At 32.2% G+C, this 23854-nt stretch overlaps 3 protein-coding genes across 4 annotated transcripts; 1 reads left to right on the forward strand and 2 right to left on the reverse strand.

The window, feature by feature from the left end:
- Window positions 1-1881: 1881 nt before the first annotated feature.
- On the reverse strand, window positions 1882-4742 carry LOC106759918. The gene is made up of 3 exons (XM_014643303.2): window positions 4290-4742; window positions 2935-3094; window positions 1882-2299 (listed from the first exon to the last, which is right to left on the reverse strand). The coding sequence occupies exons 1-2, from the start codon at window positions 4651-4653 to the stop codon at window positions 2964-2966; spliced, it is 495 nt and encodes a 164-aa protein (XP_014498789.1). The 5' UTR covers window positions 4654-4742; the 3' UTR covers window positions 1882-2299; window positions 2935-2963.
- Window positions 4743-10220: 5478 nt separating this feature from the next.
- On the forward strand, window positions 10221-14298 carry LOC106759879. Of its 2 annotated transcripts, none has more exons than XM_014643250.2 (5): window positions 10221-10361; window positions 10863-11080; window positions 12880-13116; window positions 13346-13494; window positions 13769-14298. In XM_014643250.2, the coding sequence occupies exons 1-5, from the start codon at window positions 10272-10274 to the stop codon at window positions 13960-13962; spliced, it is 888 nt and encodes a 295-aa protein (XP_014498736.1). In that variant the 5' UTR covers window positions 10221-10271; the 3' UTR covers window positions 13963-14298. The 2 variants fall into 2 exon arrangements, with proteins under 2 accessions (XP_014498736.1, XP_014498737.1); XM_014643251.2 differs by having other exon boundaries at window positions 12883-13116.
- A 3097-nt stretch (window positions 14299-17395) lies between these two features.
- On the reverse strand, window positions 17396-22413 carry LOC106762223. Its single transcript, XM_014646000.2, has 4 exons — window positions 21242-22413; window positions 20573-20749; window positions 17848-19889; window positions 17396-17674 (listed from the first exon to the last, which is right to left on the reverse strand). The coding sequence occupies exons 2-4, from the start codon at window positions 20703-20705 to the stop codon at window positions 17573-17575; spliced, it is 2277 nt and encodes a 758-aa protein (XP_014501486.1). The 5' UTR covers window positions 20706-20749; window positions 21242-22413; the 3' UTR covers window positions 17396-17572.
- Between the last annotated feature and the right edge of the window lie 1441 nt (window positions 22414-23854).

Consider the following 23854-nt stretch of genomic DNA (forward strand, 5'->3'; position numbering starts at 1 on the left):
ATTATAACACATATGATTTTGATGATAATACATAGTATCATAGTCTAGTGTGTGGAACAAAACTACTTAATATATAACAAATTACAAAAGTTTATAAGGTTGAATGATCACATGGACTTTATTTATAGGTAAAGTAGATGATCAGAGAGCTTAGACAAAGTTATGTTAAATGCTAGTATGTGAAGGACAAACAAAATCTACACAAAGACTAGGCACAAGTCAAAAGAGGACATAAATATAAAAACATGACGCATGTTCAAAACAGATGAAATTAATATGTGAAAATCATAAAACACTTCGTTAATGCTAAAATGTCCACCTTTTAGAGAAAGTTGAATTATGACAAAACACATCAATCCTATGAGTTTGTATGGTACATATAGTGTTTTTCATAAAAAAAAAAGGAAAATGTTGTATTCACATTCCATGTCCGTTTATTACAATTAGGGATGACAAAAAAATCCATACCCGCAGATTAAACCCGTTGTGGATAGTTGGTACCCGCGGGTAATAGGTACTCGCGAATAGCGGGTTTTTTAATACCCGCTTCTTATCGGGTCGGGTTCGGATTTTGCATCATCCGTACCAATGGATACCCGTTACCTGCTTAGAAGTTAAAATTACATTTCTATCCTTAGTTTCCTTTACATAAGTACCTTTAATTTAAAATCTAAAACATTTCAATTTTTTTTCAATTTAATTTGGATAATTTCATTTAAAAACTTATAAAATATTTCTTTTTAAATATTCGCGGGTTGAAAACGGATATCCAACGGGTACCTGCGGATTTTAAAATACCTGCGGATATTTTTTAAACGGGTATCTAGCGGATAACGGGTAACGGGTCGGGTTGCGGGTAGGCACTATCCGTGCCCGACCCGTTGTCATCCCTAATTACAATAGTGAAAACTATCGTGAAAAAAAAAAGAAACAAAGGACTGTGTACGAGAGTGGCATGAAAAAATATTTTCAAAACTTCTCAATATTTATTATAAAAAAAGATTATTTGTTGAACGACTTTAGGATAAGATTTTGTAAAATTGATCTATAGTACAATAAGTGATTAGTTTATATATCTTTATAAGAACTTTTCTTGTACATACCTAAACAACTTTTGATATAGTGTAAGTTACATTATATACTCAACTCCTATGTACTCAGTCAAAAGTGACAACGTGTAATTATTTTTTATCTTAAAAGAAGGTAAAAGAAATATTTAGAAGTAATTAAAGTATTTATCCATGAGATAAAAATAGAATTATAATTATATTTTATTAGTGAAACCCATAACAATAATGTTTGATTAGTATTTATTGTAGAACATCTAATACCTTGAATAGGGAAATTTTCAATAAATGTAATTAAGTTATTAAAAATTGATTTAATTAGGTATAATTTTGATAAGTACTTTTAACAACTAATCTATCCCCATAGTATTATACACAGCCTTTTTTTCAATTTCTTTTAAGTGTTATTTTAATGAACTACTCATTTGTTGTAATCTTTAATACTTTTGGCTGCCCCTGTTCTGAGGTAAAAGCAGAACAAAAAGTTATTTTATACCTTTTTTTCTAGAAAGATATTAGAGTTGTTTCTCATGAAAAGGTTTTGTAGAAAAGAGATCAATACTTGAAAAAAAAAAACATGGAGAGGTGATTATTATTTTTGTAGTGACATTGCATGACAGTATATCTGCAATCATTGTTAAACTCATTTTGGAAATCCTTCTGATTTAACAGAACTTGTTTCTTAAACACATTGCTCAGTGGTTTGCTTGCCTTGTGGCCTTTCCATGGGAAACTATTTCTTCAAATACAAATAAACTGGGAGGGCGATTGACAGGAAAATATAACGTAATTTCAAGCTAGAGTGTGAATTCAATGAAGCTTTTAAAGTGTCCCCCATGAAGTCTATTGCAATTTTGTACCCCAAAGAAAGGTCTGTTACAGCTATATACACATCAGCATAATCAACATAATACATGTGCACTAAATAGAGCATTTCCTTGCAGGTTTAGAGGGAAATATTCTAAAGGTCTATTTTTTATTAGTTGGATAAATATATACATTCAGCCTGCAAGGATTCAACCTAACATTGCAAATATTCAGCATACACAGGATAAACAGATCAATGTTGAGTCAAGTAGAGTGAGATGGGTTTAATCCCAAAAGAACCACCAGTTCTGCGCCTTAAGGAATTTCAATTTGAACGCACTGTCCTTTTCAATGTTCAGAGTTTGTGCTTTCTCCCATGTTTCTTTTTGGACTTCTCAACAACCTTAATCTGCATCATTAAAATCCTACACATAACAGTTCAACATAGTATTGTTAACTGGGCAAACAATATACAGATGTTGAAAAATATGTTTGTGCAGAAAAAGGTGGGAATTAAAGAATGAGATTTCATCTTTGATTACATATATATTATAAGGAAAATTGTTTCTTATTAAGATTATATATCTGAATAGGATATATCTAGAATTTTTGTTATCTTTGGGCTAACATTTAGGCTCCTTATGTTCTGAAGACTTTTGCATAATTGGTTATTGAATCTTTGCTTTCCTTCAGAAGAAAAGTTCAAAGACCCTCCTACAATACATAATTGCTGCAAGGATATTCATATAATGCTGAGTAAGAAGAGTGAAAGAAACCATTACACATTTTAAAACTGTCTTATGTTTCATTGTTTTGAATTCCTTTTGATTTTCCTTTAAAAAAACTTGAGTTAGTAGGCAGATTGCTATACAGAACATGAACATGTCATGAGAAACTTTAAAATTCCTCTCTACCCTGTCCCCTCTTTTTACATGGCATGCATTACCATTACCTACGTTACACAAAGGAAGTAAAAGTTTGTGTGAACCGTATTGTATTGTCTATAAATAAAGACACAAGCATAGAAGAAAATTCAAAGCTAAGAAAGAAGCCAGCTCACCGCAGCAACTGGCTCAGCTAGATGATGAATTAACTCTCTTCATCTTCTGAGTGAGCTACATTTTCTGATAATGTCAAAACCTTCACTTTCACAGTCCTCTCTCTCCCATCCGTGCTAATTACCTCCATTTCAGTATCCTCCTCATCACTAGATTCATTCTCTGAAGTCAAATAGACAACCACATGGAATTGTTTGAGCTTGTAAATCACACTATTTTCACCCAACTCAAAATGTAAAAACAAATGAAACTACATTTACAGCCTTCAATGTATATATAATATACTTATACACTTATGAACAACATTTTGCAGAAGAAACTCGTGAACATCAAAATAAATTAATATCCTGATCATCAAAGGTTCACTAACTTGTTAGTAATGCCCGTTAGAGTTCATAGATCGATCTACCCCTCAGAAGTACATATAACATGCCGTTAATATGGAACACCCAGTTTCATACTTCTAAAAAGTCAATCGCCCATAAAAACTAAAACTGAAACTAACAGCAACAACTATTCTCCACTAACAAACATATACATACCAGTTTATACACCCACTCACACCAACAAGATGCAGCATAATGAAAGTCATACAAAATTTCAATTGGAATGAGATGCACCCAAAATAAACCGAAATGCGCAATCAGCATTAGTTTGTGCCTTTCCAACCAAAATTTGGGCGTAAATCACGTCAAAAAAAAAAATCTTTCAATTCAGGCAATGCCCGATCGAACCATAACCAAAAGGGGAGGAAAAAAAAACATTATTGTCAATGCAAGAGGTTCAAGCATATGGCAATGAAAAGGACACAAATCAACCAATAAAACAGACCCAGCTTCAGCACTGGTACAAAACTGCAAGTTCAAAACAAAACTTCAAATCATGGTCAAGGTCACCGCTAAAGTCTATAAGGGTTTCTAGGAATTGCAGAAAACTACAGACAAACGCGATTGACGTAACCAGATTCGCAATTGCAAACATTCAGAAATCTCGAAATTACGGTCGAGATTGCGGTGGTGGAAAGACTTTTAAAACCATGCAATTGCAGACAAATACAATTGATATGACCACAATTACTATCGCCGACATTCAAAGACCCCGACATCAAGGTCGAAATTGAGGTCGTGAACAGATTGTTAATACCTCAGTTTTCTAAATCCGAAACAAACACCATCCCCAAATGACGAAATCAATCAACAAGAAAAAAACACACCCAGAAACCCACGCCTTTTCTCAATTTCCCAGAATCCCCAAAACCCAACCAAAAAGCAAAAAAAAAAATCAATTTTTATAGTTTATCCAAACACCCAATTGGACAAAAGGGCAAAAAACGAGATTTTGAGAGAAAGGTAGTCACCATTGATGAAGAAATTCGACGAGGGCCAACCACGGAGGGTGGAGAGGAGAGGGGAATCGTGGGGACGATCGTCTTCGCGGGTTAGTTTGTGGACGAGGTCGACGACGTTGGTGGGCGATGGTCGCGGCGGGACCCAGAATGAGGAACCGGGCACGAAGGGTAGCCAGTCCGGAGTGGCCTTCTTCACGATGATCCTGTGGATTAGGTCATCGAAGTGCTTCAGCGCCACGTCGTACTCCGCCATGTCAACCTCCACCACCTGCGACGCCCCCGCCTTGGTGGACCTCCGCCGCATCGCCACCGCCAGCGATGGGATTCGGCCCACAGACTTTGCCCTCCACAGGAATCCCGCCATCATGGTCATGTTTGACACAGACAAGAAAAAGAGAAAAACAGATAGAGAAAACGAGGGTTTGGTTCTGTTGGGTTGAGAAGGAATGAAAAGCTGTTTCTAGCAGCGGATGACACAGATATAGCATCAAAAATTCACCAACATCTTATTTAATTATTTAATTAATTACTTAATTAATTCGCTGCCATCCATCTTATTCAATCCTTTTTAACCGCACAAGCGCGTCAATCTGGTTGAGACAACTTCAAAGGTCAAAATGAAATAAAAGAGAAACTGAAGAAAATAAGATTCACATAATTTTTTTAATAAAACCAGATTAGTCATACATATTCAAGTTTTTTTTTCACAAAATTATATATTTGAATTATGAAATATTTTAAATTTTTCTAACTAACTTTGCTTAACAAATATCCTTGTAGAAATAAAAAAAAAAAAGTACATTTTACGCATAAATGGAAGTGAATATTATTTGCGACCAGATTCGCTTCTTTCTGAATCTGGATTGTGTTTCTTTTGATTATTTTTAACATATTAATTTTTATACACATCAAACAGTTTTTATGTATTTTAAAATATTAACGTAAATCTGTTTTAAAATTATAAAAACAGTATTAAAGAAATTCAGACAAAAAACGTATTCATTTTATTATTCTTTTTCTAATTCAGTTGTAAAGAATTGTTTACTTTTTCCAACAAAGTATTAGTTTAATTTAAGGTTTAAACTTTTAACGATTTTTAAAGGCATGGTTACTTTTAATACTGTTAACGATTTTTAACAATTAGAATTAATTTGTTTGAAATTAACACTTATAAGAACGTAATTAGGAAGTTTTAAAAGAATAAAAATTAATTGAAAATACTTTAAAAAATTAAGACACTTAAATAGTTTTAAACTTAATTTAAATACGTTAATCATATAAAAGTTTCACTTGGAATAGTTGTAAAATAACTTCCATTTATTTTCTACTTTTATGAAAAGTACTGTGTGTCATATTTTTAAAACATTGAATATGTATGTATTTTATTTAATATTTTATAAGAAGATCAGTGAAATGAAATTCTTTAAAAAGATATTATTTTAGAAATTGTTATCCATTACTTTTAATTCATTGATAATTTCAAATATTTACTTTGATGATATATGAAAATTATACTGATAAATCCTTCTATCTTATTTAAATGTATGATCTGACGATTGCTTAAAAAGTTATCATATGAGAAAGGTAGGTAAAAAGAACGTTCCACGTGATAAATACATTTTCTCCTCATATTCTAATCTTATCTTATCTATAACATTGACATCATTTTATCTCTAATATTATGTTTTTGTTAGTAGATAATAAGGTTATTACATATTTTTTTTAAATAGTCACTCCAATATATATATATATATATATATACACACACTTTTTTAGTTGATATATTTTATTAAAATGTACTAAGTTTTAAGTTAAAAAAAATTATTAAAAAAAACTAATTTTAAATTTAAGATTATTTTAATAATTTTAAAATTTAATTTAAAATAAAAAAATAAAAGTAGTTTTTTATCATTTTTTAGTTATTATTTTTTATTTTATTTTTTATTTTAAAAAATAATTATCTTTTATTTTATTTTTTATTTTAAAAAACAATTATCTTCTAAAAATATATAATAAAAAACAATAACTATTAATATAGTTGACAACATGATAAATAACTATTTTTTATTTTATATTTTAAATTTTAAAATTATTAAAATATTCTTATATTGTTCTTTTAATAGAATTTTTTTTAATCTAAAACTTGGAATAGGTAGATAGATAAATAAAAGACGAGAATTAACTGAAATTGTAAACAGAGGAATTTATGAAAATTTAATTTCTAAACGACTAATATATCTAAAAAAAATCTAAGGTTCTAAATAATAAACCAAAATTCATAAATATTTAGTTAAAAAATAACATTTGCAAACATTTGCTGCAATAGGGCGGATGAAGAAAAACATCTCAAATATATTTCATGATGAGAGAGAATTTTTATTTGAGAATGATAAACATGCTAATTAATGTTTATTAGGTACACAAAACTCTAAAGAAATATAATTATTTAGAATTGAAGATCATACATATTCATAATGTGAAATATTTGAAAAAAAATATATAACATCTTTAAAATTATAGATATCACCCTTTTTTTTATATACTTCTTAAGTTATATTTATTTGATATTTTTGTATATTTAATAAATACGTTGTATTTAATTTCTTTAGTTATTTTAGTGAAATGATTAAATATTAACAAGTTGTAGTAAATCTTTAATAGTTTATTTAGATATTTTGAAAAAAGAATTTTATAATTTTCAATGCGTAAAAATTAAATTTAACTATGAATTTTATAAATTTGATTCAAAATATTTTTTAGAAGTATTTGTTATGCTATTTTATAAGTTATCACTTTTATTTTTGTGTAATTTGAGATAGTGAACTCAGTTTATATATGTATTTTTTTTTAATTGGTATGGTTTCATATTCTATTATATAAAAGTGAAATTCACATTACATTATATTGAAAAGGATAATAGTGATGAAGTTTTAAACATATATGGTCACGTATCAAAATTTAATGAATACATGTGTCAATATTTTAAATGTATGAAATGTGAGTTAATAAGTTTTTATAGTTTATATTGCAAAATAAACTCTTACTCCCATTGAATAATATAAATTTAATTTAGTAGATTTCAAATGGAAATTGTGACATCCCAAATATTATATGAACATACAATATAATATGATTCAGTTATTATAATATGTAAAAGCAGTTGAGAAAGTGAAATACCAATATTAGATGCATACAGTCATCCAAATTTGACTAGAAATTTAAAATTTGATACAAGTTTAATAATTCTCCAAAATATATGACCAACTAAAGATTTAAGGAGGCCTAAAGATGTTTTCAAAATACAAGTCATGATAAAAATAAGGCTAGAAGTACTTTCGAAATAAAGAGTTATCTAAACTAAGAACTAGTAGAAGTCCTAAGAACTCGGAGTCGGGTCTACTTCAGTCTCCAACGCTTGCTCCAAAGACACGTCATTATTAGCTTCTGCTCACATCCAATGATTTAGATGATCATCGCAAGGGGAAAGTCACACACATACAAAACACACAATTGCAAGGGTAAGCTAGGTATAAAAAACATGTTATCAATCAAATATTTCAAGCATGTAAGGACCATAAGACCATACAGACTATGACCAAATGCATTTTGTTGATACCGATGACCAACCACGTGATTTGACCATCCAAACTAGTATGAAATGTCAAGTTCCAGGGGTTTGTGCACTTGTGGTGGCCTCTACTGCTTTGCAAAGCTATTGCCAACGGGTTTCACCCTTACCACACACACAAAGTGTAAGTCCGTTACAACTCACCTTGGGCCATACTGGAAGCACCCAAGACTAGGACCTCCTACTATTCTCACCACATGGCTCATCACTCTCTACTTGAACATGGATGGTCATTAAAATGTCAGGATAAACCCCATAAGGACACTCCGACCATTCATACGGTCAATCACAACAAACTACAGGGTACCACCATGTAACCTCCCTTGAGGATCATGGAATTACGTCCAATAACCATACTTGTTACACTTATACCAACCATCACTTTGTTACACTTACATAATTCACATACTTTGTACATACACGCTTTCAAACTATAATTCACAACGCAATACATCATACCTTTAATCATGTTGCACAATTATCCTTTAGTTGTGTTATAAAAACAACTCATACACACTCAGTCATTACATACTTTCACAGAAACATCACTTGTTAACACAAGTTTCTTTATAATCTTTAGTTGTCAATACTTAAGTAATTCAAACAGTTTGGGGACCCTCACCAATGGCTCCGAAAGGTAAAAAACCCCCAGAACGATCTAAAGAACGTTAAAAACGGACGTCCGAAACTCCCAAAACGTCAAAAACAAAAACAACAGCAGAAAAGGGCACCCAGCCCCCTTCAGGGGCACCCAGGCATCACATTTATGCTGGAAACAGCAGGAAAGGGCGCCCAACCCCCTTTTGGGCCGCCCAGATGTGACTTCTGCAGATTTTTTTGCAGATTTTGCAGAACTCACACCCCTAAGTTTCGTTTCAGGCCTTTTTATGACTTTCTAATCATTCTAACTCGAATTTTAGGTGTATTTAAACTTGTCTAAAGGCTTATAAACATTCCCAACCTCAATCCCTAACAACTATGCATAGATTTACACTCAAAAACCTCAATTCTCTAACTTATGAGCTCAAATCTAAATTTGCCACTTAAAGACTGTTTTTGTTCATTTTGACACTTCTAACAAGTCATATTTGACTTATCTAAGTGGTCTAAACTGGCTAAGACTCTCTATGACTCCAACTTCCAAATTTGACTACCTTAATTACCTTAATATGGCCTAAAACACCTTGATTTGCTTAGTTTTCTATCTAGAATCCTATATACAAAATTTCCCTCACCCCATCATTCCAATTTAGTATTCAATCACAGCCATACCAATTCATAAACAACCATTTACGGATTCATAATTGGAAAATCAAACAACATATGATTTAATACACACATACAAGCCAGATTTCAGTTCAAATAGCCCAAAAATATATTTACAATCACATTCATACACCATTTTATAATTCCATACATAAACTTAATTCATGCACCCCTAATTTCATAGAAGAGTAAAGAAATTCCAGCTTCCCTTACCTCAAATTGACAACACAATAAACAATCTAACCTTGCTCGCTCTCTTGTACCTCGGGGAAATGCTAGAAACACCTATAGATTGCAAATTTATGTTAGGATGCAGGATTATGACCCTAAAAAGAGTTGGGAATTTAAGAGAAAGAGTAGAATTCTCAAGAAAGTTCCACATCTNCTACATGCATTGCAGCCCTAAGATGCACGGGAGAAGGGAAAATGACTTACCGGTGGCGGAACGAGAAATCAACCGGTTAAAATGGAAGCCTACTACACTGTGAGTGTTTGGACACCACCTAATTGAAAATTAAACGGTTCAACATGAAGAAATTGAGGAGAGAAGGTAGGAAACTGAGGTCAAGGTTTGTGAAGGGTGAAGTTAGCTTTCGAGTTAAAATAGAACGAGCTTGAAATCTTTATTTTCATAATTAACCTTTATTTTAGAAATGTTTACTCAGACCAATTATCTGCGGCCACGTGTGTACCTTCGATGCTCTCTTTTCTCCGTCTTTACAAAAATTATTTTTACATTATGAAAATTTATGACTTAGAAGAGTTCTTAAATATAAAAATTATTTACAGAATTTATAAGGTTGAAAATAAGAGTTATTAATAAATATTTCCATATCTTCATTCAAATTAGTGTATATTCTATCTTTTACTCTTTTTTTTTTTCCTTTTCCTGCTTACTTAACATATAAACAAAACACTAATGAAGCACAAACACATGGAAGGTAGGTACGTGTCATTTGGTCATTGGTTTACACTACGCAATATGTCATTAAGACACAACTCATGTGGAATAAAATAAAATATTAAAATCTCAAATTTTCATTTTATTCATTTTCAGGTTTTGAGACCCAAACACACTGAACCGAGCCTGATCAACAATGGCGGAAAACCCTCCCGAAACGGTGCCGTCTAGCTCACAACCTTCTTCGTCTTCTTCGTCTCAGAAATTGCCTCAAGATTCTCCTCAGGTTCCATAATCTACTTCAGTTGCACTTCCCTTTTCGTATTCTTCGTTTTCCTCTAATGCGCAAACACCCATTTCCATATAATTGGAACTCAAACTAGGGTTATTATAATTATTCTTCGTTTTATTTTTCATTTAAAGTCCGTAATTGTTTGATTTCTGTAGCTAATAGACCAGGACCATTCTCCGTACAACCTAATCGGCGCACGATGTTTTTCGGCCATCAAATCCGTGTTATTTCCCCCCTGGTTTAGTTTTTTTTTTTTTTTTTCCCTTCTTTCAAATACGAGCTGAGGACAGAATTTGGAGGGGAATAGTTAATGTTAAGATGGGATGCGTTAGGCCTTTTGTCGTAACAACCTAATTTAGCTCAAATCTGTGGTTTAATATGTACCATTTTTTAGCTCGGTGTGTTAACACACATGTGAAAGAAAATGTGGCCTGAAATTTTGTTTTAAACATCTATCTTCATCTTGGTAATGGTTTTGTGTGGATGTTGTCTCAGGTCCCTGCATTTTCGAATCTTCCGCCGTATTTGGGTGGATATTATCAAATGATTCCTGGTATGTACCCTGCACTTGTTCCAGGGTTAACTCTGCCGCAACATGAGGAACATGGGAACCGCGGAGCTGGCATATATGCTGTTCCTGTTAACTCCTTCGATAGACAAGTTACTGGACTTCCATGCAACACCCTGATTCCGCTGACTTACCGCATACCCACGTAAGTGGCAGGTTATTTTGTTATGACGATGTTGTGAGGGATGTGAAGCTTAGTTATTGCACAATTTATATTTTTTAGTCGGATATTTAAGCATAATTTTCTTCATGCTTTGTTTTTCCTTAGAACCTTTGGCAATCTTTAATGTTTCTACTGACTTGCATTCTCAACTTGGTCACAGTGATTGGTGATATAGAAGACCAATAATTTCTTCAATTGCTAAATAAAAAACAAAAAATTGTTTAAATGAAATTATTTACAGCAGGGATGAAGTTGTAACTGCTAGCAATATGAGGAATGACTTTGATGTAAAATTGTTATTAAATTTACACTAAGTAGGCAACGAACGCTTGGCATGGATGATTTTTAGAGGTATAAGAATGACCGTGCATGAGTTTCCTCTTTGATAACTATTTTTTCTTGATTTAATCTATAATCTGTCTTTTACATTTTGTGTGGGGAATCAAAGGTAGATTGGTTTAAGGGTTATTGTTATCCGTAAAGGTATAGGGATTTTGGTAGCTGGAAGTAAAATTACAGTTAAGGATTTGGGGTTCATATGTTGGGATAACTCAAGCAAGAAACAATTAAGAATTTGATTGGGGTGGATTGTTAAGACAGTCTGCTACTCTACCAAGAAAACTATCTGTAGGGAATGAAGCAATCAAAGAAAAAGAATTGTAGCTTATAACAAGAAGAAAACCTCTTCACATCTTGAGCTTGTGTCAGCCTGCCAAGTTATTAACAATTTTCCGCAATCTTACAATCCGGTCAATGAACTGAAAGGAAGCATTGATTTTGAGTCTCATAGGATTTCAAAAACGATAAGTAGGTTTTGATGCCATGTCCTGGTTCTAAGCCAACTATTGCGAAAGCTTAAACTGTATTGTAAAGACACATGAATGGTTTTATATTAGAGGGCTCAATTGAAAAACTTCTCAACAAACACTCATAAGAGAAGAAAATAGGAGGTTCGATGATTCAAATTGCTCCCGTAAGATAAAATCAATATATTCTCCTCAACTTTTTGAGAATTTAGATGATAGGACTCTAGAAAAACTGGTGTGCATTAAATAATTTTAACACACGGGGAAATTTGATTCCTTGTATCTTTATTTTTCTACAATACTTGTTGAAAAGTTTATATAAACAATTGCGAGCAACCAGGTTCATCTGAAACTAGACATGCACAGCTTCGAAAAGTTCTAGCAAGCACTCATAGGTCATCTTTGGTAGTCCTTCGGACCTCCAAATCTTCAAGAAAATTTGGTCCTAACTTTGCATTCTTGACATTTGATAACATGCACAACACTTCTTTGGTTTGTACCACATTATAGGAAGCTAATGGCTATACTAGAAGTTACACTAAACCTATCATTAATGCCATAGAGAAGCTAAAAGATAAACATTGATATTTTTTATTCATTATAAGGGGTAAAGAGGAGTACACTTATTTGGTAAAAAACATGCCGAAAACTGAATAATGACCGAAATATTCGAGGAAAATTGGACCTGATTCTGATTCTCTAGCACCATGAACTACACTTGCTGTTGGATTTTCTTTTTTGTTCCTGCATCAGTTTTGGATGTCCTGTATGCTTTCAATGTTTTATCAATAGATCTGGTGATTGATGCTATGTTTTTCTTTCATACCAGTTTCAATTCGTGTTTGTTTATATTTCAGAAAAAGATAGTAGCAAGTGTAAAATTGATGATAATTATATTTTAGTTTTATTTGTTTGTGAGCAAATACGTTTATTAATGTTAATTAATGGTTTCTGTAACTGAATGGCCACCATCAGCAGTAGGCCAAGTTCTGAAGCTGTTGCTGCCAGTGAAAATCAGGGGCAAGCGGGACAGCAACCTCAACAGCAGCACCCTGCACCTCAAAGACAAGTCGTTGTTAGGAGATTTCAAATTGCATTTCAAATTGATTTATTGCTTATGTTGAAGCTGGCAGCTGTGATCTTTTTATTTAACCAAGATGGATCAAGGCAGAGGCTTATTGTCCTTGTGTTCTTTGCTGCTATTGTATATTTGTGAGTACAACTATTATCTTCTTTTTTTTTTTTTTTTGCATTTGTTTAAATATTTCTCTACTTGCAAGTTTTGCTGTACTCATCAAACCCACAGAATGCTTCTTATATAAATCCTCCAACTCCGGATCTAACCTTTTTGTTTACCAATTCTTCATATAATATAAGTCTACTGATATTGTTTGGGTTGCGAATGGAAGCTGTAGTATTTATTAATGGACATGTGTGGCAGATACCAAACTGGAGCTTTGACACCAATAATAAGATGGCTTTCACGAGGTATGCAGAGAGCAGCAGCACCTCCTCATCCAGCAAGACCTGCAGCCAGAGCTGAAAATGTTCCTCCACCCAGGCAAGAGGGTGATAATGTTACTCCAGCAGGTATGATTTGTACATTTTATGCATGCGATTTACGTGCTCATTTTTTGGGAATCACTAGTTATATAGCTTATGTGATTCATAATATAATTTGGAAGCCTTTACTTCTTGAAAGCTTGCGAGGTTCATTTTATTTTGTTATACTTTATTCATTATTTTTCTTAAGGTTAAATTTAATTTTCCGAATACTTGAACTGTTCTTGTATGGAATAAGTATCAAATGAAGTTTTGATCACGCATTGACACATGCTTACCTTTGCCTCTTATCTATTGGAAGAGGGTCAACCTGAAGCCGAGATTGGGAACCAGCCTGCAAATGAAGCAGAGCGGGCGGTTGGGAATGAAAATGTTGCAGAAGTTGGAGGAGTAAATGGTGGGAATCAGTGGTGGGGCATTGTAAAGGAGATCCAGATGATTGTCTTTGGATTTATCACTTCCCTTCTCCCTGGGTTCCACAACCATATGGATTGAACTATATTTTGTAGTTTACAAGGTTTGTGAAATTGGCATATATGGTCTCTGTGACCATGCCCTAAAATAAAAATGTATAGCATCAGAAGTTCCAAGCGTCATAACTAATACATACATAGTTAGGTGCTACTATAATCCAGAGGAAGATATGGTGCAACTATAGGGTGCCGTTTTTGTATCATTACTTGGTTTGTTCATAAAACACCTTCCATAGTAGGGACGTTAGATTTTTTATTTTTTCTGTACTCTTTTCTATTGCAAGTGCATGGTGATTTTTTTTTTTTCTTCTCTAACTTTGTATGATATTTCTCAGTGACTAATGCTTTTTTCCAATCACTCCAAACTAGTCTTTAGTTGAACGTGGATGGAACATGATCTCAAAATGTGAAGGTGAAAAATACATTTCCAACTATCACCCTAAAGAAATTGATTTATCATTGAGCAAAATTCATTGATAAATCAAAATTATTGATAGATAAAATATTTGTTGATAAATTTTGTCTATAATTAATATTTTTTATTAATTACTTAAAGTTAAAATTTGTTGATCATTATTGTAAATATTTATGGGTAATTATTAACTAATAAGATTCGTCAAATTTAACAAATATCGTGATTTATAATTCATCAGTAATTATTGTGTTGACAAATATTATGATTTAATTGATAAATATTGTGATTTGGTTTGATTTATTTATTTATTTATTTACGTCTTAAAAGAATATGGCAAAAGAAAATAATATAAAAAATTAATTCTCTATTTTTGAATTATTTCCCATTAAAAAATATATAAAAATACTTAAAAAGAGTTTTTCTGAACCACAAACGAACCTGTACCAATTTATAATTATATAAGAACTATTTGAAAATAATATTTTTTTAATGAATAATTGGCTATTGTGATAATCAGACCCATATTGCATGCTTGACTTTTGTAATATTATCATATAATAAACGCCACGAGATGCACGAATCCTCTAATAGACTAAAGAATAGGAAAAATAATAAAATGCTGAATAAGCTCTGTTGCGCTTAAGATGAAAACATTAACTTACACTTTAAATAGAGGAATTAATTAAACAAATTACATCTTTTATTGTTTCATTATTTTATGTTTTATGTTTAAGATAAAATAGTATAATGATGAATTGAGATGGTATGCAGTTACATAAACATTAGATTATTATACTCATCTATGGAAATTATGCACTAACCTATTTTTGAAATCTTTTTTCAACTTCTTCCTCTCAGATCTTGTGGGAGGAATGCACCAATTTCAGATTAATATAATTAAAATCTAACACAAAAAAGAAAAAAATAAGGTTGTGATCACTAAAATGAGTATCTTACCAAGTTAGTAAAAATTCTTAATTCCCCCCCTAATGTGCACAGAGAATCAATCAAGGTCAATCCAAGAGTAGCTAAATTGAGTCTATGATCACCTAAAAATCTAAACAACAGTGGGAGATTAAAATGAATGAAAAATATACTTTAAAACAATGCAAATATGATAATGAAACGATACAAAAGCAGAAAGCACTAACTCCTCACACATCAAAATCAATAGATAACTTTTCAAGGTAGAAATATTCACAAATCTCTTCGAAGTTGATGTGTGAGATGTTTAAAATGATGAATGAAGGTGTAAAACTATTAAAAAAACATGTCATGAATGATTTCTAAGTCCTAGGTTGACCTAATTTTATGCCTAAATACATAATTCAAAGTTGTTTGATAAAATGTGCCAATGAACCCTAAGTTTCACTATTATAAAATGATTGAATGAACTAACCTATGAATTATGTAATGAAAATGACCTAAACAAGTTTTATATGTTTAACTAAACTAAATGAAAATAAATTGGGCTAAAAACTCAAAAATCCAAAGGTCACTTACCAAACCAAAATTTAACGGTAAAGAGAACCAAAATAGTTTGTGACAACAATTATGAACATGCAGAATATATTTGTAAGTCTAGTAAGTAAATGTGGTCATTCAATAGGTTTTTCTAACTTGATCAATTTGGCTAGCTCGATAAACCCATCGGCCCAACCAGTTCAGTAGGCTCGTCACCCGGTCCATTTTGACAATAACATCAGCTCTTCTATCCTGGATATCTCGACAATGATCTATTAAGTTTCTTTTTGAGACGAAAATAATAGATTCAAAATTGTTTGAACTAGGGATACACAAAAATGAGGACTACTCATTGTTAATGGTCTATCTTATGTGATATAAGGTGAATGGTGACTTATAGATTACTAATATTTTGTTGGAGAATAAAGCATGTTTGTTACGTTTAGCTTGGGAGGTTGTTTGAAATGAACTCATTATGTTCAATTTTTTAAATCTGTATCATAAATATATGTTCTTTAAATTGTCATTAATTTGGTATGATATTAAGGTGCATATGATGTTATTCTTGACAATACATTTTAGACACTAGGTAAGGTTGACTATATTAGTCTTTAGAACGATCAATGGTGTTCACACATTTGTATATCTAAATTGATTAGAATTTTTTTATTTTGACAGAATAAGGTTATACTCTATTGTTAGTTCAGTTGGATAGATATTCATTGCAACTTTTCTTTTTTTGTCACTATGTGATTTTTCTTTTTTAATGATTAATGAAAATGAAGATGTGTCTTATTAGATTTTGAACGATACTTGTATGTTTTTCCCAAAGTTGAAAAAAAATTTGGTTGATAACGTGCTACCAACTAAAACTATTTTTTCTTCGAAAATTGTTGTATGATTACTACCTACCAATTTGAAAGATAAAAAAAAAAACATTGATCATGTGCTCTATGTGTTCTTCTGCTATTTTTCATATTAAGAAATTAATGTGTATAGATCGAAATAAATCTAAGAATTAAAAGAAGAGTTTTCAAAAAAAACTTTTTTTCGTGAAATCTTAGAAGGAGAAAATTTCTCAAATAAGATGTCTAAGTTGACTTTATTTGAAAAGTAATAATAAACGAATATAACACTACATCAATAATTTAAAAAAAATGTAAGAATAAAATAATAATCTAAAAATATAATCGAAGTAATTTTTTTTAATCTTACAATATATTAATATATTATTAATTTATCAATAACAATTCTTAAATATAATAAATATATATTTCCACTTTCAACATTTAAGATATAACACTTCAAAAACTAGTGACGAAACATTTCTTGCCCCCCTATAAAAATCAGTCTACACCATATTTTATTTGAAAACAATAATAAAAAAAATGTAGGTAAATTTACACGGGTCATCTTTTAATCTGAAAAGAACAGATTTAAAACTCCAAATTAACCTTTATATAAGGAATAAGAGTATAGACTGCGGGAAGAAAAGACAATCAAACCAACCCCCAAAATAGCTTGGTATTTTGTTTTAACCTTCAAAAACCGTTCTAGAATGCAAGAAAGCATAACATAATCATAAATGCAAGTCTATTTATTATGAAACCCGAATAAATATATTTACAAATTCATCTCTGCAAAATTTTGGTGGAGTTCAGAAAGAAGCAGAAGAACTTAATTCCGTTGGCCCTAATGAATTGTAATCACATTATTTATATGTATAATATATATATATATATACACGATTCATCTACATCTCTGACAAAAGATTGCTAATTTTCCGAAGCTCTTTGAGAGCTGTCATGGCAGTAACCTGGCCTTTGCGGTCTTGTTGGAAGACAGATTCAATTACCTACACCACAAGGGAAACAAGCATATATGCAATCAGGGGGAGAGACATCACATTGAGAACCAAATTTCATTCATAAAATGTTTTCATATTGAGAAAAGAAAGCACTCAAACTGTGCATATCTTACTAAAAAAAACTTGTCATTCAAGTGTGATAAAGGGATAGAGCTCTCTACCTGAATATGGTCAAGCATAGACTGCCCAATATTCTTCAAAGTGCCCATAACATTCTGGTCGACCGATTCTCCTCTGGAGCTAACAGAACCACCATGGTCATTAGTTGTGGATGAGGTGGCTTGTGGAGCACTGTTTTGAGAGCTACCACCAGCTTTCTCAGATATAGCCTCAACAGTATTCCGTCCAAAGGGCCAAAGCCACTGGAACTTATTATGCTTTTTCTCTTTAGGAGGTGTGGCTTTATTTTCAGCATTATTGTTATTGCACCCTGACGTTAGGGATGGATCATTGGGACTGGTATCTAAAGTTTCATTGCATTCAGAATTTCCTGTATTCCAGAAAATGTTGTCAGGAGAATAAGAGATGGGAAGGGGTGAATCATTGCGTTCAGAATTTCGTGTATTGCAGATTGATCTCTGAGAAATGTTCTCAGGAAGATCAGAGATTGGACGGGATTGATCATTGGGACTGGTATCTGAAGTTTCATTGCATTCAGAATTTCCTGTATTGCAGAACGATGTCTGATAAATGTCCTCAGGAGGATAGGGCATTGGCAATGGCGAACTAATACCTGATGTTTCATTGCGTTCGAACAGGGATGAATTAGATGCAACACTAATTTCCCCTGAGATTATTTCATGATCATTGGCCTCATTGGGGGGGCTAGTTGGGTCAGAATATATAGACAAGTCTTCCTCACTGCCAAAAGGTACACCTGGAGATCTATCATCAGATGAATAATTGTTGTCACCATTGAAGCTACCGTCTTCTTGTACTTGAATTGCTTCAGAAGGATTCTCATTCTGGCATATGGTTTCATCTGGCTGCATTTTCTCTGCATCATCATCTGAGCCAAGTGCCTTGCGCAGATCTTGCAACAAATTGCGCCTAAAATTTTTGCCACTCAATCTTGACCTAGGAGGGTCAGATTCTGCTCTTCTCAAACTGAATTTTACTTTTTCTGTCCATCCCTTTTTCCGAGTTGGAACCTGTTTTTCTCGACCATCTTGCCTTTGTTCTTCAGCCTTCTGGGCAACTCTCCACTTTTCTTCCCAGTAGCTATCAGGTACCAAACTCAGGGGAGTTTTCGGAGACAGAGATTCAGATGGAAGGGTCACAGATCTACTATACTTCGATTTACTTTGGTAATGGAACCCGATATACAAAAGTGACGAGGTTGAAATATCAACACTTAGAGCAAGAGCCTGCAAGGATCTGGCCTTCTCTAGTAGTTTTTGGATATTAATGTCTTCAGGGAAGTTTAATAATCTCTGGAGACACCTTGTAGGGTTTTCAGTTGCAAGCAGTGAAGATCTTAAATGCAATAACATTGCCACTGCCATAGCTGAGATAAATGCTCCACGGGGTGAACTTAAGATTCTGAACTCACAGTCATCAGAACCTTTTCCATTGCTGTTATTCTCGGATGCAAATATCTCATCCCAGATGATCAAAAGGTTGCCAAGTGAAAACTCCCGACCAAATAAAACTCGCAACCATCGAAGAGAAAAGTACTGGGGTTCAACTCCAAGATCAAAAAGATGGCTATGAAGAGATGAATCTACCTGAGACAACAAATAATACAATGCCGTAGAAGCTTCAATCACAGGAGGAAGGCCACTATGGGACCCGGATATAGGTGAGGAAGAGAAGAAATCAGCCATTGCAACTGAACCATGAGCCCCGTTCATTAAAGCCTCAAACATACAGTATGCATCATGTTCCATGAATTTCTCAGATAAAACAATGCCCAGTTCACCTTCAGCTCCATAAGCATCACTTAGTAATACAATGGTCTGTATCTCAGGATCAAGTTCATCAAGACTATTGACTTTAATGGATTTTCCATGGGAATCAAATCCATCACTCATCAATTCTCGAGACTTTCTAAATTCAAAGCTGTAAGAAAGATCATTCTCTTGACCTAAAAGGTCATCAAATCTATCTGTAAAGTGATCTTCATAAAGCTTCCGAACTTCTGAGAGGCGCTCCAAATCAGATTGCAGTACATAAAGCAGAGGAGCAAGTAACTCATGCATTCCTATAAAATAAGTGAATGAAAGAAATTAACCAGTCAATATTTTCATAGCAAATAAAACTAAAGTAAAACGAGTTATCCAAAAGCAAAGAAACCATATTGATGGAATTTGCATCTTCACAGGTAGGTATTAGGTTTCTCAACAATTTATAGCCTGTTCGTTTTGGATTAGGATAGACTTGATTTTGAAGAGACTAGTTTTAAAAGAATTGATTTGTGTTTGGAAATATGTTCATAGACAAATCTGTTATCAAATTCTTTACAGATTTTGGGGGCAGCAGGCAATGTAAAAGCAATTAAGCACTCGCTGACAGTAAAGAATTTATGAAACAAAAGTTATAAACTAAACCCCACTGGCAATAGCCCAGAGGTCTTTAAGTATTATTTTTAGTGTTTAAACATGATGTAGATAGCCGTTAAAACATCTCATCACATTCTTTTGGCTAGTGTAGTAAAACTCATTTTGATGGCTCTACTATCAATTATGCAAGGTTGGAAATTGGAAGGAAAAAATTTGACAAGCATCATAGCATATATAAAGCATATATAAAATAAAGGAATATTAGCTAGAAAAATTTATTTGGAGTTAGAAGAAAAATACAGCACATGAAAATTAGAAGCATATTAAAAATGACTGATGAATTGTTAGACACCATTGCTTCATTGCCTGGCCCAGATAATTTTACCTTGTCTATATCCATATTCTGGATGCCTGAGACACCACAGCAACAAAATTCGTCTCAACATGCTTTGGCATCCTGGTGCTTGAAAATAACTGCCATGTTCTGGGTATAGTCGTGATAAATCCTGATCAACCATTCTCTCCAGCTCTGCATTACGGAAAAAGCGACTCCATGTACTATCTGCATATAAAGGCCAATTAACATATCAGATTCGATTGTATATATTATACTGAAAAGTGAGAGATGAGTAACCATTAGCTTTTTACACGACAGAATTCCATGAACACCTCGACACAATATAGGACAATTTTCTTCTTTTAAATCTTTTATTGCCATTTACCATAACCAGTTACTGATTGCCACTACGCACTAATTCTCATCTTAATCTTTACACGAATTGAATTTGCATAAAATAAGCACACGACATGGATATACTCCACCATAACAACATAATCATTCATTTACTTATCCTTAAAAAAAATAGACTGAATATAGAATACATTATGAGGCTCTGGTTTAGCCAGCTGAGAAAAGGATCAATAAAGTGTACATTGGCAGCAAAGATATCAAACATGCTGGAAACTAGACTGACTGAATCATGGATCTGTAATTAGGTTAAAGATTTAACTCCAAGTAAGGTGCTGAAATACAGTACAAAAAACTTAGATTTACCTGGATTTAGTGAAAGTGGATTGTCAATGTCAAGATTGNGTNAATTACTCNCATTCTTTGGAACATGTGGTTCAACCAGAAGGNGTCTTCTCAAGCTAGCATANCTAACAAGAAAAACACATTATCAAAATGCAAGGCAAACACAGAATTCATCAAACACACAGCAAGAAATCCTCACTACCAGAGAAAGAACAGATTAATCATATAGATTTTCCACGAATGAAATTGTTGATGTAACAATCTACACTCGTGATGAATAGTGAATAGTGTTGCCCTTAACCTAATGAATACAACCCAAAGTCAAAGCGATGAAAAATTCTTTATTTCCACGAATTTATCTCCCCGATAAACACACTTCACACACAAAAAAACATTATCATCAAAATTACACACTGAAAAATAAAACTAAAAACATCAAATGTAGCTGAGGATTTACCTTCTTCTACAATTGGCAGTGACTCGACGAAAATCATCAATTGAAGTCGAAATTGAACACGGCAACACGCCAAGATTTATCCGCCACTGCAGCCCTCTAAGATCCTGGAAGCGCCGATCCTCCGGTGCCGATGGCTTCAAAACGGCGTCGGAGGTGGCTGTAATCGCTGACAACGGATCGGAAAGCGCAGGTGGCATGACCTTGCAGCAAGTCCTAACAATCCCAGATGACAAAAAGCAACGAAAACCCCTAAAGACTCAGACTTTCTAGATAAGAGAAACCAACCTCACCTCACCTCAGATTCAGGAAGTCAAAAGAAAAGCCCAAAGTCAAAAATAGGGAAAACCCAGTTCATTAATAAAGAAAAGCTCTGCAAATTGAATTGGTAGAGTGAAGAAGAAGAAAAATTTAAGCATAAAAAAGAACTGGGGTAGAAGGATTCTGTTCATAGAAACAGAATTACTCACACAGTTGCATTTGTTGTATGAGTGTATTATGGATTGGTCGGTTGGGAGAGAGATAAAGAGAATAATAAGTTTGTTTGTGCAGAGAAAAAAGGTTGGGTTGGAGAAGAAAGGAAAAGAGAAAAAGCAATGGAGAAATTGTGTGATGGTGTGATTGTGCTTGACCTATTGGGATGGAAGGTATGGTGAGTTGTCTTATTCACCAAAATTTCTCCATCATTTTGTGTTGTGTGTTTCTGTTCTCTTCTTTTTCTTTGTCTCAAATAAATTCACAAATTCAGAGAATTTGTAATATACAAATCACATGCCAATCCCAACTTTTTGTCACTTTCTTTTTTTTTCTCTCTCTTCAGCAAAACATTATTATATTTATATTATAAAATGCACCGTCAATTATCTTATAAATCTGTAACTGTTTTTTCTTTTAGATAAAATTTTATTCGTTTCAGTTATTAAGGTAAATTCTATTTGATATTCTAAAATAATGTTATAAATATTGTTCCTAGTTTTTCTTTTCAAATAATGGAACCTTAGTATACTATAGTGTTTAATACTTTAGAAAGATTCTGAATTTTTGGGAGATTACACATTTTTTATTAAAAGAGAATATTTACAAATATAAATATCAAGTGATTGATAGAAGAGTACATATTTTTTTTTAAAATATTATTTTAGTTATAAAACAATTCAGTATCACTTATAATGTCATTTTTACTATTATAATAGATCACAATACAAATTTTATATTAAATTATTTAATGATATAAAAGATTTAAAATATTGATAAATAGATGGAATAGTGTAATTAAATAGGCATATATATATATATATATATATATATATATATATATATATATATATTTTAAATTTGAGATTACTTACTATCTTTCAAACATAATTATTTCATCACAGAAGAAAACAGAAAAATAATTAACAGTGTTACTTTACAGTTGATTTTTTTTAAAAAGACAAATTTAAAATTTGAATATGATATAAAAATAAAATAAATGGGTGCATATTCCTATCTCACCAATATATTTTAAATATATTTTTATAAAGTTTAAAAATAATTAAATATGACACTTTTATGTTATTTTCATTTTCTATAAAGTGATTCAATAATCAATTTCAGCAAACACTTTGACTTTAATCAACTAGTTTTTACAAGTACCTTGTATTGTATTATTATATATGAATCACACCTTGAGTTATTGGAGTTAATCTCCTCCTAACATGTCAAATTTGCACTAAACTAATTAACAATTATATATTCTTAGTCCCTTTTAATTCAATTCTAAGTTATCAATCACTCGATGTTGTTGAGTAGAGTTGGTTAATTGGTTGATATGTCTATATTTTAATGTAGGTAGTTTAGATTTATTTTTATTAAATTAGTTAATTAATAGAAAATAGAACGAGAAATCTTGAGCATTTTATCGTTTCTATTTTAATAATTGATATTAGATTTTTGTATATAAAATTTGAAAATATAAATAAAATTAAAAATGGAAGATTATCAATGTGTTGTAATATGTTGGAAATTGAAAGAAGTGTGGTGGAGGCATATTCTTTTTTGTGCTTTCCTTCTTCTCATTATTGCACTTGGATTTTTGATAGTGAGTATAAAAATATTAAGAATTAAATTAAAATGAACTTTTTCTCAATAGAAAATGAGTATAAAAATTAAAAAAAATGAATTATTTAAGTTTCATT

The sequence above is a fragment of the Vigna radiata genome, chromosome 5 (genome assembly GCF_000741045.1).
Source record: "Vigna radiata var. radiata cultivar VC1973A chromosome 5, Vradiata_ver6, whole genome shotgun sequence".
Lineage (NCBI taxonomy): Eukaryota > Viridiplantae > Streptophyta > Magnoliopsida > Fabales > Fabaceae > Vigna > Vigna radiata.